This window comes from Dermacentor silvarum, chromosome 9 (genome assembly GCF_013339745.2).
Source record: "Dermacentor silvarum isolate Dsil-2018 chromosome 9, BIME_Dsil_1.4, whole genome shotgun sequence".
Taxonomy (NCBI): domain Eukaryota; kingdom Metazoa; phylum Arthropoda; class Arachnida; order Ixodida; family Ixodidae; genus Dermacentor; species Dermacentor silvarum.
The window spans coordinates 147,424,127-147,440,779 of record NC_051162.1 but is presented as its reverse complement, the minus strand read 5'-3'; the positions used below and the strand labels follow the sequence as shown (position 1 = coordinate 147,440,779).

The 16,653-nt window shown below is 49.9% G+C and overlaps 1 protein-coding gene across 10 annotated transcripts in view; it reads left to right on the top strand.

Moving 5' to 3' along the window:
* Nucleotides 1–16,653, top strand: part of LOC119464516 (CUGBP Elav-like family member 2) — a 521,231-nt gene that overhangs the window by 201,540 nt on the left and 303,038 nt on the right. For all 10 annotated transcript variants that reach the window (XM_049655498.1, XM_049655499.1, XM_049655493.1 and 7 more), the window contains one exon: nt 15,881–15,963. In XM_049655498.1, the coding sequence (XP_049511455.1) occupies nt 15,881–15,963 (83 nt within the window). The remainder of the gene's footprint in view (nt 1–15,880; nt 15,964–16,653) is intronic.

Below are 16,653 nucleotides of genomic sequence, written 5' to 3'. Positions count from 1 at the left end.
TTTTGAGTGAAACCAGCTGGAGCGTGTCTCCGAGGTTTTAGTCCCGCCTGGTTGGATCCCGGTCCTTCGAATCTGGCCTGGAAAACATGAAAGGTGGGCTGGGGGATCCCATTTAGTCGGCCTTTCGACGGCGTACCCCTCTTCTGCGTGTGTTTTGGACCGTGCGCGCGTCGAGTGTGTGTGCTTAGCGCTCGAGGAGGAGGTGCAGCTTTCCCCCTCCTCCGGTCGCTGCTGCCTCGGCGTTTTATTGAAAGGAGGACCCGTATGTTGGGGGCGCTGGTGCTTCTCCGCTCTGGGTTCTTATTCCGTGCATTGTGGTGAAGCCAACCATAGCTGACGCGAACCTCCGCCGCCAGCGCTCCGGCGCAGTGCATGTCGTGAAGCGGCTGTTGTAGGGGCGTGAATTATAAGCCCGAACCGCTTGTGTTCGAGGATAGTTTAACAGTGCACATACTCTCGAAGCGCAGTTTCTTTTTTTTTTTCTTGTTTATTCTTTAATTAAGCTATCCAATGCTATCTATGCTGGAACGAAACTTAAATGATGCCTCGCACTTGTAGAAAGGCTGCATTTTAATTTTTATTCTTGGTTCATTAGTTCGTTAGTTGGCTCTGCAAACGCGTGCTCAGATTGCTCTTGTACTTTGCACTGAAGAGGTAAAGGGTGTGATTCCTCCGCGGCCGACCGTCGTAAATAAAGTGAAATCTAGCTTTTCGGTCAAACGCAGTGCGATGGTTCATTGTACTTTTTTTTTTTAATTATCGAGCCGCGGTCACACTGTCCTGAGCAGTGCAGCAAATTAGTGTCGGTCTGCGTCGTTCCCAGTGGCAGCCGGCGTTAAGCGCTATGTCGAATCTGGAGAGCGTCCCGTGTCCTAGCTTATACCGAACCCCCTTTTTTTTTTCTGTCCTGTCCCTCACCCCTCCCTCCCTCGTTTCCAGGGTGTGACGTAAGGATTTAGCGGTTTCGGAGATATCGGGCGCGTTGATGTTTGTTTAGTCGCGCCTCGACGCGTTTTCAAGCTCGTCCGGTATGGTTCTCGTAATTGATTTTGCACGTGCACCCGCCTCGTTCTAATCCACGTGTGCGTCGCGCTTCAACATTGAGCGACCGGTTTTGCCGGGGCTGGTGGGTGCAATTTCCATTTAATTACCCGCCTTCTACAGTGCGCTTCCTTCCTTCAGCCTGGCCCGAGTTGGATGCCTGATATCACTGCACCAGTGGGGTTGGCCTGGTGCATGGTGTGCGTGCGAGTAACGCACTTGCGAAGGGTGTGCTAGAGTTCTGAAAGTTACCAAACAGATCGTGTAGCATAGCGATTTTTTTTTTTTTTTGCTATGGTTCTTGTCGCTTTTTCTAAATAATAGTTCTGTTTGGTTTTGCAAGGAATGTGTACCGAGTACAGGCCCGGGGAGAGCTGTAAGCACGTATACCGTGTGACACTTCGTACATGGTGACCGCGTGTAGTTGATAGTTTTAGCGTGTTCGGGTATTCCGGCAAGCGCGGGTTATTTGCGCGGATTACCGGATGAGCGGTGTAATCGTGAACACGATTACGCAACGGCCGAAAATTGCTCCAGCAGCGAAGTAGAATGTACTTGGCTCTGTGTTTGGTTGAGCTTTTGGGCTACCAGGTGGCGCAGAGCCGCACAATGGTGCAGGGTGACATGGGTTTGGCCTGTTTTGAAGTCCGAGACACGCAGAGCAAAATTAGTTTCGAAGAAACACTCGGGAGCATGGATGAACATAAAATAAATGAGCGGCTAAAGTGCGAAAGTATCTGTGCCTGAAAAGCGTGGACACAAAATGGAGGAAGCAAGACACGTTCAGAGTATTTGTGGAAACAAAGCAGGGAACAGATTGATATGACTGGATCCGTTACAGGTATAGATATAGCGGTGCGTGGCATATAGAGAAGTTCTGAAAAAAAAAAGAAAGATTAGCGGATAGAAATATAAAAATGCTAGAAATAAATACATGTGTAGCGTACCTGATTAAATCGAGCAGGCTAGGGGACTATTTGTCACCGCCCCGTCTCAAAGGGGATGCCAACAAATTGTAATCGGGACGCTGCTGTGTGTGGGACCACTACGTTCGTGCGGTCAGCGGAACAGTAGAACGCTTCCTTCGATCCGATACAAAGCCGATTTATCGGAGCGTTGGGGTTCGTCCACTTGGCTTCTCAGTCGTTTTGCAGCCAAGCTGACAGCACGTTGCCCGCGTCTGTGAAAGTGTGCGAAATTAACAGCGTTGAAAGCGGAGCGGAGTGAAAGCGACGCTTGGCTAAATAAACTGAAGCAATCTTTTGCCGTTAAACCTGTCCAATAGTTAATGAACACTACCAGAACTTGTGTATCGGAATCTGTGCACTTTATTGGGCAAGCCTTCTTGCATAGCTAAGCTCGTTTGACCATCTGTGCAATGTTCTATACTGAGCCCGGAGGCGTCCTCGCTCTGACTGATAGTTTGGCATGCTTATACATGTAGCGAGTGTTTCCAATGAACATGGGCAACGAGGCATCGCGCAGATACTTTTGTCGCACACACTTTGTCTCGCGTGCGAGGGAGAAAGTCTAGAAAAATTGCGTATTGGTTAGTTTTGATGCTGTATTTCCATTTGATATCATTTTGCATTAGTTCTTTATTTGCTTGGTTTATCTGTGGGCACATAGCGAGCGTAGGCCGCTCTTCAGCAACTCAAAGAGGATAGTTTGACCCCGAATGTTTCCTTCGCAGCGACAGCCGTCGTTGATATTGAACGTCACTTCAACTCGCCTCTCGTGAAACGTTTGCTCCGGGGAAGGGCCATCGACTTTCAGACACATCACAAAGAGACTGTCCCACGTCGCCAGCGATATCTTTGTTTTTTCCCGACGTCTCCCCGTTTCGACAGTCTCCTAAACTCGTCGCGCCGTCAGTGGCCGCCTTGAAGATCTTGAGCAACCGTTTCTCTTCGTTCTTGGGATTTGAGGTTACGCTTACCAGCCACGAATTTCGCTTGCTTCTTTTTTTCTTTCTTTCTTTCTACCCGAAAATGATGTATCCCTACCGTATGGACACCCACGCGCTCATAGGGAATGCCTCTTCCCTCCGGCTTTTCCAGGGGAGGGGGAAATAGTCTGAGAGAGAGAGAAAGATCCCGGAGAGGAGGAGGAGCTGCTTTCAAAACGCATTCGACTTCCGGCCAGAGCGGAAGGAAGCAAGAACGTGAACGGGTGGAAGTGACCAGCGGCGGGGTATATATATGTGCGGGCAGCCTACTTATATTGCGCAAGATGGATGCATCCGTCGGCGCGCGTCCACTCTCTCCCTCGCCCACCCTTCTCTCCGCATACGGTAATGGCCGCGTTGACTTTCAATAACGGTCTCTGGGGGATTCCTTCGCGGATGCTCTCGCGGCCGTGCTATTCCTCGCGTATAAGGCCGGCCAGAGAGACGCCGCCATTGAAAGTCGACGGGCTTTCTGTCATAACCGGATGCCCTTTACGGCGCTGCCAACCTCCTCGCAAACCATTCTTCCCTTGGCGCCTATCTTTCTAGAGGTGCCGCTCCTTTGCGTCGTTTAACCTAGACGTTTTTTTTTTTTTCTTTTAGCGTTGCTGCGGTGTGAATTTTCGATCGCTCGATTGTTTCCTCGTTTTGCGGGCCCCCTTTGTCTTCGAGGCGCCCTGGCTGGTTTTGATAAGCGTGAAGTTCTTATCTGAGGCCCGCGTTCGTCTTCCTGCCGTGGTGCCTCGAAGTCGGGTCCTGACCGCAGCGTTGCTGGGCTTCGTGGCTCTTTCTGTATTTCCTTCGTTTATTCTTACTATCGTTCCTACCTTCATTTTCTTTTCTTCGCTTTCTTTTTTTCTCGTCTCCTCGCAGACGATAGTGGTTGCGTTGATGCTTGATCTGACTGATTTTTTTATGAGAGAGACAGCGAGAAGATGTATGGAAAGACATAGATGTTAACCAATGGTAAGGGATGCTAGGCTTAACCTTGGGAAGCGTGTAAAGGGATAAAAAGAAAAGGCGTATGGCGACATGGAGAAGGAGCACACACAATGTAAACCGCGCACTCTATCCAGCGACAGCAGAGAAGTTTTTCGACTATTATTTATTTATTTATTTATTTATTTATTTATTTATTTATTTATTTATTTATTTATTTATTTTGTGCATCCAAATGCTCGGTTTTGAAATTATTGGCATCTGGAAATTACGCCTTTTTATTGTCGGTGCTGCTCGAAGGCATGTATCGTGTGACGCCGTTCCTACTGCTCCATTGGGGCAGCGACGGTTGTAATTTATAATATTTAGTAACTGCGCCCTTTGTTACTGACGAACTATATATCTATCGCTTGAGAAACGTTCTTTGGTATTCGACTTTCGTAACATCCTATTCGTGCGAAGGATTTCAGCTCTCCCATGTGCGACTGCTGGCAGTGGAACCTTTGCTTTGGTTGCCTCGCGCAGTAGCTTACCATCACAAGAAAATGTACACCAGCAGCATACCATTACATGGTCGCTCTTGACCGCGCCGGATTATTCTGCGAATGCGCTACATATTTACTCTACTATTTTGTTTGGGTCAGCCCTTAGGGCGTTGCGGATCAAGTTTCTTGCTCCCATGGTCGAGCGGTTTGCCTAGTAATTACGTACTGTCGCGCTCTGCGATTCAAGTGAGCTTGTGATCGTGACCTACGCCTCGTCCTACACATTTGGAGCATAATTAAGCTTACTGCGTCGCTTCTGGGCGCGCCTTCCTAGCCCGCCGAGCGCATATCCGCTGACTCATCATGGAGGCATCTTTCTTTCCTACTTCGTTTCCCCTCTCTCGATTTGTGTGCCGGCGCTGTGTGCTGATCCAAGGGACCCGTGGAACGCAGTTTTTACTACCCCCCCCCCTCCCACCCCACTTTCTCCCACACATCGCTGTGGCGACATGTGTCGTCCGCGAAGACTTATGCGTTCTTCCCCGGCTCGCTCGCTTACTTATGCAAATGAAGCTGCGTTTCGTCTGCACGTCTGCACCGTCCTCTTCTCTTGGACTGCATCGATCTCCGCCCCCTCACACGTAACCCGCTACTCCCCAGGGCACTCCATTTTTCTGTCTTATTTCCTTGCGTCCGTCATTTCCGCTTATGACCACGAAGACATGCTTCTCCCCAATATCCCTCAAGAGTAGCCAACTCTTTCCCGATGCGTGCTCTTACTTCATTCCCGTTTCTCCAACGATAGCTTTGATGGTTTTCCTAGTTTTAAATTTTTTTTCTGCCGTTGCCTCCCTTCCAATACGCCCTCTCGTTTTCGTTGCTTTCTTTTTTTTTCACTCGTTCCCTAAGCGGCAGATTCGGTAGCAGGGGTTGGGATTGGCTTTTAAGCTCCGGCTTGGATTTGGGGAGTGGGAATTTATTTTCCGGGAAAGGAACGGGCGAGTCGAAAACGTGTGCAGCGAGACTGGCGCGTGATGGACGGACTGCTCTAAACAGTCCTCCCTCTTTTTTTTGAAAAAAAAATACAATAATGACGAGGCACGGGGGCGAAGAAAAAAAGAGGGCTGCACTTCACGCTGTATTTTCTCCCTATTTCCCTATTTTTGTCCGCTTGCTTTGGTCTGGATTATTATCGCCTTGGTTTGTGCCCCTCCCCCCCCTCCCCGTGCTTCTTTTTACTTTGCAGTTTTCTTCGCGTTCCTCTTCTCCCGTGCCGTGCTTGTAGATTCCCTTCGTCTCGATCATTTTTACTTCACGCTTCGTCTTTTTCTTCCTCCTTTCGTCTCTACCATGTACTTCGCGCGTACTTATACCGCCGCGTTCCCGCACCGCTGTGCTTTTTTTTCCGGAAGCCCCCCCACTCTTTCCATCACTACGTCGTCCTCCCGGATTTCTTCCCTTCCCGCGTCTCGCGAACCCGCCGATTTATATCCCTTTTTTCCCCCTCCTACGTCCGCTCCTGTTTGCCTTTCGGTCCCCGTGTAGAAGGGGTTTTGGTTTCGACTCCGCAGGAGGCCGTCCGGGGGCCCGAGCCCGGATCTTGTGTATCTCATTGCGGCCAGTTCCGTGCCGTGCGCTTTCGCTCGGCTTCAATTTATTTTCTCTCCCAGATCCCCCTCGCCCGATCTCTCCATTGCTTCCTTACCTTCCCGCTTTCCCCTCAGCCGTTTCCCTATATCCCAAGATAAAGTAAAAGGCAAGGGATCGATGTTTCGGGTTCCGGATGATTGATTTTTGTTGTCTCTTGCGTTCGCGGTGCTTCTCGTTGCTTGTCGTATATATATATACATATATATATCCCTCAGCTGCGGTGGCTCTTCCTATCCGCCCAGCGTCTCCACATATAGCCTCGGTCGTCGCCGACGACGTCGTGTGGTCTTTACTTAACGCCGTCTTCTCCTCTATCCCCGTATTTCCTATTTTTTTCCCGTTCGCGTCCCTTCCGTCGTCTCTTCGTCGTCGTCTCCACACATAACCCGTCGCTGCTTGCTTAACGCGTTTCCCTTTTCGCCCTAATTCGTCCTTGGCGCGCGCCCAATCGTCTCCTCTGTTTGCTCAAAGTCCCCACCGTCTTATTTCACTTTTTTTTCTGTCTCTCTTTCATTTAGAGGTTGTTTTGATTTCTGGGTCTCGGCACATGAACACTCTCTCATTATATTTTGCTTTTACAGTTTCGTGTGTCTTGGCTGATGCTTATAGTTGGACCTCGTTTTGTGTTTTTTCGTTTCCAGAGTTTTCAATTTAGTCTCCGAGATCGGCGTTGTGAGCGATATGTCTCCATTTTCCCGTTGCGAGCGAGCAAGCATTTTTTTTTTCACTCTCTTCCTTTTCTTTCCCCACATGATCGACTGTGATTTTTAAAACAGGCACACGTGGTCTCGATTATCTGTGTTATCTGTGTTTCTTATAAATTTCTGGTTGCTTCGCGTTGCAGTATTTGCTTCTGTTTGAAAACACTCGTTGATCGCGATGGCTGTCGTAGTTAGCAGAACAAAAGTTCTCTTTGCCCTCGTTTTTCAATTTATTAGTGACGTTCGATCAATCGAGCAGTGTGCAGGCTTTTTTTTTTTTTTTGTACCTCATGTTGTGCGCTTCTTACCAGGAGAATGTCTCTTATTCTTAGTGTACTGATTGCAACGAACGCAGGGATTGTGATTATCGAAACAGGATGAATTTCCCGCCTATCATAAGCCTAGCTGCGCTGGGAATCTGGCGAAGCCTTCGTAAACGAAGCTGCGTTCTTGCGCCGCTCATATCATTATCATCTTATCATCTGCATACGAGTCGCCGGCGCACCTTCAGGTGTGCGCCTGCGCCGCAGAACGCGACTTTGTTCTACACTTTGCCAGTTTCTTCCAGGCTTTTCGTCGTTGTTTTGATGTGTGGGACCTCGGCAGATGTGGCATATAAATTAGTTTCGTGTTTCGGAATGAACCGTGGTGAGGAGTCGTCGCTCATGACTTGCATTTAATTTTCTTTTTTCTAGTCGGCGTCTTTTGTCAGGTTTTGTCTGTCTCTGCGAATCCCGTACTTAAGGTCGTTATAGTTGCTATGCCTGTGTACGAATATACGTGGCCCACTTTATCATTTTCCTCGTCATCTATTCTCTCTCTCTCTTTCCTTTTAATTGGAAGCGTTGTGCATCCATTCATGTAATTCCAGACTGCACTGGCCCTTCTCACCTCACTGAACGCGTATATTTTCGGTGTATGCTGTTAACTTTTCACAGTGTTTTCGGAATGCTTTATGAGACATTGACGAACGTCGTTTACTGAAAAGGTGCCTGCAGAATTCTTTTTTCTTTTATGTTTACCGCTTGACTGCGCCGAAGTGCAGTGAATATAACGAGCGTCACGGTGCCAACCAATCAGTAGCGCGAAAAGAGAGAGAGAGAGATCGAGCACCCTTCGAAATCTACCAATATTTGCGTCTTCTTACGCTCCTTCCTCGTTCTTCTCACGATCCTTCTTTATTAAGCGTTATTTTCGTCAGCGCCGCGGCGTTTCCTCTTCTTTGTGTGAGGCTGCAATACGGCTGCGACGTGCGACTCTGTCGACGGAACAGTGCCTGCGGGTGAGTCAACGCCGCGTTCATCCTCTCGTCGGCGCTTTGGTATTCATGATCGGCCGCTAACGAATGCTTGCGTGCATCCTAATGAGCCTGTCGTCAGCGTCTTTCTCTCTCTAGCTCGCTCTCCGTACTTTTCTCGGTGCGTGGCTTGGCTCGACTTGTGTTGGCCCCGCATTGCGGCCCGGCGGAGGTGGTTTGCCAGCCCCCGACTTCTCCCTCCTGCGCAAGGATGCGTGCTTAGAAGCCGTGCGGAGGCAGAGTCGGCGCCGTGCATGGCTAATAGGAGATTTGCCAATAGCACAGGGCGGAAATAAATGGCCGGAGAGAAGATGCAAGTAACGTGGGGTATGAAATAGACCGGTTTAAGCGCAGGGGCGCCAGACCATGCATTCCCATATATATCGCTTAACTGCAGTGTGAGCGGCTTCCCAATTTCCCGACATCCCGATAGCGTCTCGACATAGTCGCAAAAATGGCAGCTGTGTTTCATATTCCTCAATAATGGTCAGTAAGTGATTACTAATTTATTGTTTGATTACTAATAAGTAGTAACTTTAACACATTTTTAGGGTTTACATAGCGACGGCTTTGGTTGCGCCCACACTCACACGACTTCATCCCCGCCGTTAACACCCGCAAAGCAGTCTGTAAAGCGTGCTGTCCCGCATTGATAGTCTGAACGCGGAGAAGCCTGATTTCACGGGTGCCTTTCCTACCGTTCGCTTTCTATGGACCTCGGCACCGGCGGGCACATTTCATGCGCATCGCAAGTATCACACATATCATTGATCACAGTAAACCAAATCTAAATGTGTACGTAGAGTATACATCCCCCATGCAAATCTGCGCACATTGCTCCTCCCACGTGATGCTTTTTTTTTTTTTTTTTTCACGCGCGACTGTGAGTCGTGACAGCTATCCGATCGCGTTTATCCTCGTCTCCTCCTCTAGCGCGACGCGAGATTAAGCTGGTGCGCCGGTGACGGGAAATGGCCCGCTTTCAAAGGTGCGTCGCGTGGCGTTAGGAAAAATATCCGGGCGTATCTCTCTCTCTCTCTCTCTTTTACCTCCAGTCCAGGAATCGGAGAGTCGATCGCAAATCGTGCCTTTTCCGGCACCGTGCCTGAGCCCTTCTCCGTGATGGCGCTAATGCGATGCCGCGTTACAAGCGCTCGCTTCGCTTGGCGTCTGACTTGCGTCGGCAAAAGGGTTCCCGCCGAAATCTGCGCCGCACTTCGTTTGGGTTTGGGTTTACATTTGTTTCGTTGCGCGCTCTTCGACGTTCTCCGGCCGTTGTCTGAGGCCGTTTGTTATTGATCGCGCGACGCCTTGCTTTCGTAGTGGATTCGGAATCAACGCTTCTTGCGACGTTTGAATTGGCTTAACGCGTTGAACGCGTCGCGAAGCGAAATGCGCGGTCCTTTTTTCCGAGTGACAGGAGTGTGGCGCGGTGCGCGAGAGTGGTGTGCACGAAATGTATCGCGCGTTTCTGGCCGTTCTGCCTAATCGTCTAGGCTTAATGTTTTCTGCAACACGTATATGATCCGTCATTTTGCACGCTCCTGTCTCTCTCTCTCCCCTTTTTTCCTGTTCCTGTATGCCGCAATATCGTATTGTCGTCCTATTTCCATTTTTCGGAAAGATGCAGCCCGGCATGTACAAGAAGCGCCAGGGAGAGACACGTGTAAATGGCGGGAACATCAAAGCTAATTCGATGTTGTCGAATTTAATTCTTTCAACTTATTTAATTTTACTACTGTCGGAAACCGTCAAATATGTGTGTTTCCGCACTTGTACAGTGATGCAGGAAACAATCGCCGAGGAGTGAACAAAAAGAAAACTGAAATATGGACAGTATAATTGCGTCATTGCATTGTGTCACGTATAAGCGGTATACTCTATGACCTAGCGCTGCAAGAAGTTTTGTTTTTAAAAAAAGGCGTGACAGTAATTTGAGTGAGATTCTGCTTGTTACGCCAGTGTGGCTGTTTACGATAGCTGCTGTTGCCAGAGTACGGAGCGGTGGTGTCAGCGTGTCCTGCCGTTCTTAGGCGCAAATCGAGCAGGCGCGTTCGATTCTTCAAGCAAGAATCACCCGCTGTCGCTGTAAGTCCCAATACTTGAGCATTTCCCCGTTTCCCTCACTGCGCAGGTGAGGGAAACGAACGTCAATCATGATCACTTGCGAAGCGCTGCTGAATGCCTCTTTATTCTTTGCTTTCCTATCCTTCGCTATCCTATGTTTATGCCTCTTTATCCGTATGACACTAATGCCTCTTGATCCTTCGCTAAAGGGGGCTGTTCAGTTGTGTGCGCTGTTCGATCGGCATGGCGTTATTGCACTTATGTTGCCTTCGTGAACTCCACCCGTTGTGTCGCGAACTCGTCGCTATATACCTTGCTGCGCGCGCGATGTGTGGTATCTGATGTTCTGCGAGTCTTCCACATACCGCGCGTGCAAATGCTTTTATTTTATTTTTCTCGCGTGTTTCAGCGTCAAGCAAATGCGCGAATGACTGTGTGTCAATACGTAAATATACCTTTCGCTGTTGGGAAAAATAATACGCGAGCAGTCGATAAAGCGGCAACTGGCGTCGCCGCGGTGAAGGTGTTCTCGCGCTCTTTCATCTCACCTCTGTAACACGTTTCTCGTTATGCACACGGCACGAATACAGACCCAGGTTTGGTGTGTAGTTGCTGCCTGCGCCGGCCTTTAGTTACCAAGCTCTGTCTGGTTATTCCAGCCATTTGCCGCTGTGTCGGTCCTCCAGGTTAATCATTCGCGGCACTCTGCGCGCTCTTTTTCTTTCTTTCTTCTGCGTCCGCGCGTGTCGGTAAACATCTGTACTTCTTTCGCACCTGTCGCCTGCAACGTTTCTGCTAACGCTAACGCGACAAGCGCGCACTTCTCTAACCAGCAGGGGCGTGCCGGCCTGGAAGTCCTTTGTGCTGGCCTGCATTCCTACCGAGCCTGCCGCCGCTTGCCGTTTTTTGTCGTTGGAAAGCGCTCGGGGCGATGAGCTTCCCTGTTCTTCCCTATACGCTCCTTCTCGTTCTCCCCAATTCGGAAAAGCAGGGCTCCGTCGTTTCGGGAGACCGATTTAATTGCCCGGAAGAATCGGCGCGCGCTTCGACGTACTCGGGGAAACCGTTTTCTATTTCGCGGTGTTTTTTTTTTTTTTCTTTTCTTTTTACGTACTTTGTTCGGCTAGAAACGCGCGTTCTGTTTCGGCTGACTGGCTCCGCCGCTGCCTGTTGATCGCGGGCGCGCGCCGAGGTGGTGCTTTGCTAACGACTTTCGAGCGGCGGAAACGCGTTCCGCCTCTGATTGCGTGCGCGAGGTCCTCCGAAGTGCGGGGCGCGCGCCGGGATCGTAGACGCCGACCCGGGCTGTAGTGATTAGTGTAAGCGAAGATCGAAGAACACACCGCCGCCGGCTGGATCGAGCCAGCGCCCAGGTGTGATGCGTGCGAGCGACCGGGGTTTTGGTTAATGCGAGAGGTTAAAACGCGAAGGTTCGCGCGCTTCCGTCGAATCCCGAAAGGGCCGAGAGTTTCACGAAGCGGTTTGTTTCTATCCCCTCGGTTCTAGAGTTGTAAACTGCCGTTCTGCGCCGCTTGTTTCTGAAGCGGAATGACATCCATTAGTAGCACGATGGCGGTTTCGCCCTCTGGGCGGCGCGCGCTCGCTTTTTTTTTTTTTTTTCGAAACGCGCGATCGCTCATTCGATCGAACGGGCTTGTGTGGTACAGGGATTCGGTCTATTTACGGGAAATGTCGATGTCGGATTGTGAACGGAAATTCGATTCTACGCCCGCTCTTCGACCGCGACTCCAAATGCGCTGTAGGTGCTGTCACATTGTAAACTTCCTGACACCCACCTCCCCTCGTCAATGTTTTCTCTAAGCTAGTAAAATCAGTCTCGAAGGCCATGATTGCGCGACAGTTTTGCTGTACCTCGTGGCTGCCATTTGATGTTCACCACCCACTATGGCGACAGCACTGCCACTGGGAAGATGTGGCGAGATATTGCATGCGCTGAACCTCTTCTGAAATGGCTCAGTATCGTCGATTTCCAACTAACTCCGCCGATTTGAGTAAAGCAATTCCAGGGGTCTCCGTGAAGTGATGCCGGCTCGTCGCCTACGTGCTTATAGTTTGCCTTTGGAACGCTGTTGCTTCAGTGTGAGCAAGAAAACATTGCTCCGAAAGGGCGGAGGGAATGCCTTTGGAATTCACCAATAGCAGCCGTCGTATCGCAGCTCTGAACGGACAGAAGCCATGCGCAGTTGAAGCCACTTGGCACATATGATAGGGCCCCTTGCCTATACTCCATCTCATTTGGAGTCATTTGGCGCATTACCGAAAGTACGAGGTGTACACAGGTTATATATCCTTGCGCAGCGGAATATAGTTCCGGGCGTAACTGTCTCATTATTGGCGGGATTGGAGATTTTTATTTTTGCTTGGCACATTATGCGTTGCAAGCGATACGTGACATTTTGGGACATGTGCACATGCACGTCGTATACCGCGAGTTACAATGGCAACGCGGCTCGGATGAACACATCTCGAGGGGCATTCGGCCTTCCTATTGGCTAGGGGAGTCCTGCAGTTTCCTCGGTGCTGCAAACGGCTTGCGAGATGGAGTGTATAAGGTTGTATAAGCGCAGCCAGGCGAACTCCCTTGCGTCCTTAAAAGCCCGAAATCGGCATGGTAAAGGACAGCGCTCGTCTTTTCTCACAAAGTTCGGAGTGCCCGGGTTTTGCTTGTACGGGAGCTCTGCACTTGCGCTTGTACGGCCGACTCCTGAAGTTCGCTGCGAGCCGATCGAGGGCTGCTTGAAAAAGCTGGAATTCCGTGAAACACTGGCGCGTAGGCTGTAGAATTCTTATTTTTAGCTTGTGCCGTAGTACGCGCCGTAAGCGGAGCGTTGTACACTTTTAAAATCGCACGCGCAGACTACGCGGAAGCTCAGTTCTTTCCGTGGAGTCCGCGTCATGTAAACTTTCGTAGCCGATTGTATATATAGGTGCGTAACCGCTGGCTTCGGAGATGCCTAATGAATCAGTCCTGTAAATTTTAGTTCGACCGATGTTCTGTTTACACCCAACAAAGAGTAGCGAAAAACACTTAAGATCAGCAATGCTTCTCACGTTATCTACAGAAACTGTTTGGTTGTTAGTCGTTAGATTCGAAAAAAAAAAAAAAAAAACAGTCAACGTGGAGTGCAAGTTTCGGGAGGTTGCGGTCATTAGGCTTTAGGGGGCATGATATCATAGTGCGTCAGTATTGCTTGACAGCGGGAGTGGCAGCTTTCGCAAGCCGGTATCGGAAACGGGAAGATAAGAAGGTGCGGTAAGCAACCATTGCGTGAACTCCGTACTCCGTGAACTACCGTCCAGGCGCGTGTGCTTGGTCCCTTGCCTGCTGCCTCGCCCAGTCGTTCTCGTACTACGGGGACCCGTTTGACGCTCGGCTCACACCCCGAGGATTCGTCGTTTAGTTCTACGCGTGCGGCTACGGTTTTTCGCGCGACTAATGAAACAGCCGCACAGTGTTGTTCGCTTCTCGCTGCCACCTTTTGCGAAGCGCGCACGCACGAACGAGGCCGGCAAGTCACGCGTTCCAGCATCGTGTCGTTGTTGCCGCGCGCGCGCGAGCGAGCTTCGTAAAATGTAATAATCGCTGCTGCTTCCTTGTTCTTGCTTTTGTCGTGTTCCGTGTTTCGGGGTCTTGAGCAATAGTGGCTTGAGCGCGCCCGTGGGCGTGTTTGAGAGAGAGATAGCGAGATGGATGTTATGGTTATTCGTAAAAGAATCTGTAGGCTTGTGGGCTATAGTGAGAGAAGAGTGAGAAAATTGAAAAGAAGAAACAAGAAACAAAAGATGGAGGTAAACGCTGAATCTTGCCCGGCCGCGTTGGCGTGGACCTCCTAATTCGAGGTCGGTCACGTTTTTTCGCGCGGGCGTGGACGTTGGGCGGTCGCGCTTCGACAAATTGCTCGCCAACCTGTGCCTGCCGTTTCTGAACTTCACAGGCGCGCCGTGTACAGCTCTGGATTGAGGAAGCAAAATATAGAGAATGGTTGCGAGAATGTTTTCAAGCGCTGGTTTCACGCTTTGCGGGGAAGCGGCGCGAAATGCCGGCGTTTTCGGACTTGGCCGACGTTGCGTGGCTTCGTTCAGATGAGCGTGGTTGATTTTTAACGTGACGTCGGTTTCCTTTGTTTAGCGCATCGCTTTTTTTTTTTTTTCCTTCTAAGACTGAAAAGCCGGAGGGGGTAAGGCATTGTTTGTAGCGGAACGTGTGGGCGCGCGACTGGCTTGTCATTTATGCCCGCCCAGCGCGTGCGGAGTAATCGTGCACGCCTCGTACGCGCGCGCACGAACGAACATGCGCACGCACGTACAGACACACACACGCGCACCTACACACATACACGTACAGACACACACAACACACACATACTCGTACAGACACTCGCACACATACACGTACAAACACTCGCACGGGCGCGCGCACACACGCACGTACAGACACCGTCACTCGCCTCTGAGCTGCTGCCGCAGCTTCTGCCGCTACAGCGATTCTGGGTGTCGGGTCGCGCGTGACACCGCTGCGTTAGTGACACCGCTGCGTTATTAGTTCCGCGGTAATCTTTTTCTGCGGCATGAGTACGGATGCCCCACTTCCTGTTACACCGTACACATGCAGGCATAGGCTCGCCAGTAAACGTTTCTGTGCCGAGGCGTGTCTCTCGTCGCCGCAGCCGTCACGGCTTCTAATGCTCGCCGCGATTGTTACACGGCGCGCCTCTGTCTCGCCGGCGTCGGCTCTCGTTTTTCGGTGCCTCCCGGGAGGGATGACACGCGTCGCGACAAAATGGGGCCGACGATTAGGTGCGTCGCGATCGGCAAGCGGGCAGGTAAGTCGGGCTCATTGCCGGCGTGCGGTGATTATATACGACGAGGAAATTGGGCAAAATGAAGAAGAAATCGTGTCCCGCTACGCGCGGGTAATTTCGGTAGCGCGTGTTTCTGTCATGCGCAGTTGCGAGCTGTCGTGACTTCTGGTCTGACTGATACATTTTGGTCGGTCATTTTTTATTTTTTTTATCTGTGTAGCCGAAGTTGACTTGAAATCCGCTGTATCGATCGTGAACGTCTGCTGCATATTGTGCGATATACCCTTTTCAAGTCCTAGTGCATGGTCTTTTTTATGCTTTTGTTTTATATAAGATTGTCCCGTTCTCATCTGGAAATGAGATGACATGCTGGTGGGGGCTCGATCGGTATGCGGCTCCGCTGTCGAGAAAGATGCGATTTTATGATGGCGCGGGCCGCAAGAAACGTTTGTGTATCGGGATTTGAGTGCAATTAAAGGTACCTCACCTCGTCAAAATCTACGCGATGCTTTTTAAAAATCACGTTCTACCTAATCGCCCGCTATACAGTTTGGGCGACGCTACACCGCCTTATCAGCGTTAAATTGTGGAAGTTGAGAATATGAAGTGAAGGAGAACGGGTGCCCGAATGATGGCCTAACGTTGTTGAACAGATGCGGGTTTATTTAGTTTGAGGTATAGTTGAACCCGGATATATCGAATCTGACGGGGATCACAAAAAAGTGTATATATAAAATTCTATATATAAAATAAAAATTTTATACAGACATTTTCAAGGGAATTTTACTGCTGTTCGTTATACACAATAATTCGTTATATGCGGGATTGATATATCCGGGTTCGACTGTATTTGCGCGAATACTCGTGAAGTGCGTTGTGTGGAACGTCCGTCTCACCTCTTTTCGTTTCCCCCCTCTCTCTGTGTGCAGGCTGCTGCTTTGTCACATTCTACACGCGCAAGTCTGCCCTGGACGCCCAGAACGACCTACACAACATGAAGACCCTTCCCGGGGTGAGTCCCGCTTTCTCGTAGGGACGCGCAACCCGCCCATCCTGCGAGGAGAGCGCGCAGGCATTCCGGCTCCCCGAGCTGGAAATGTTAGTTTTAACCAAGAGAGTGTTTTGATTTTAGGCTTCTGCAGTATAGCTAGCGCTTAGAGGATGGAGAGTATAATGTGTACTCTTTTCCATCAGAAAATACATTTGTCAGAAATGAAAAAAAAAAAGAAAAAAAGAGGTGGGGGGGGGGGGATGACAGGGAATGGGACATCAACTGAAAGAAGAAATCTAAACCCTTAGTAAACGGTAAACGTTTGTTGCTGTTCAAATTTGGTTGGTGTTTTAATTTTTATTCTGTCACTTGACCCTTTTGTCGAACGAGGGACGTTTCAGCCAACTGTTTACTTTCAAGGCGGATATGACTTCTCGCCTTCGAATCGTCTCGTGCCGTCTTTTATTTTATTTTATTTATTTATTTTGCTTTGTTCCTTTCGCGCTGAAAACCGCCTACAGATTGGCAAGCTCTTCTCTGCAACTTCAGAGATGCCTTATTGTCCCTCATGAGCAGATAGATATCTTGTATTGTCGCCCGAGCAATAGGTCGGATTTTATAAACAGCCAAAAAAGGATAACGAGAATTGAGAGGGGGTTTTACTAACCGTCACTCCTTTCCATTGTCGGCTTAGATTATGTCGCTCTTCCG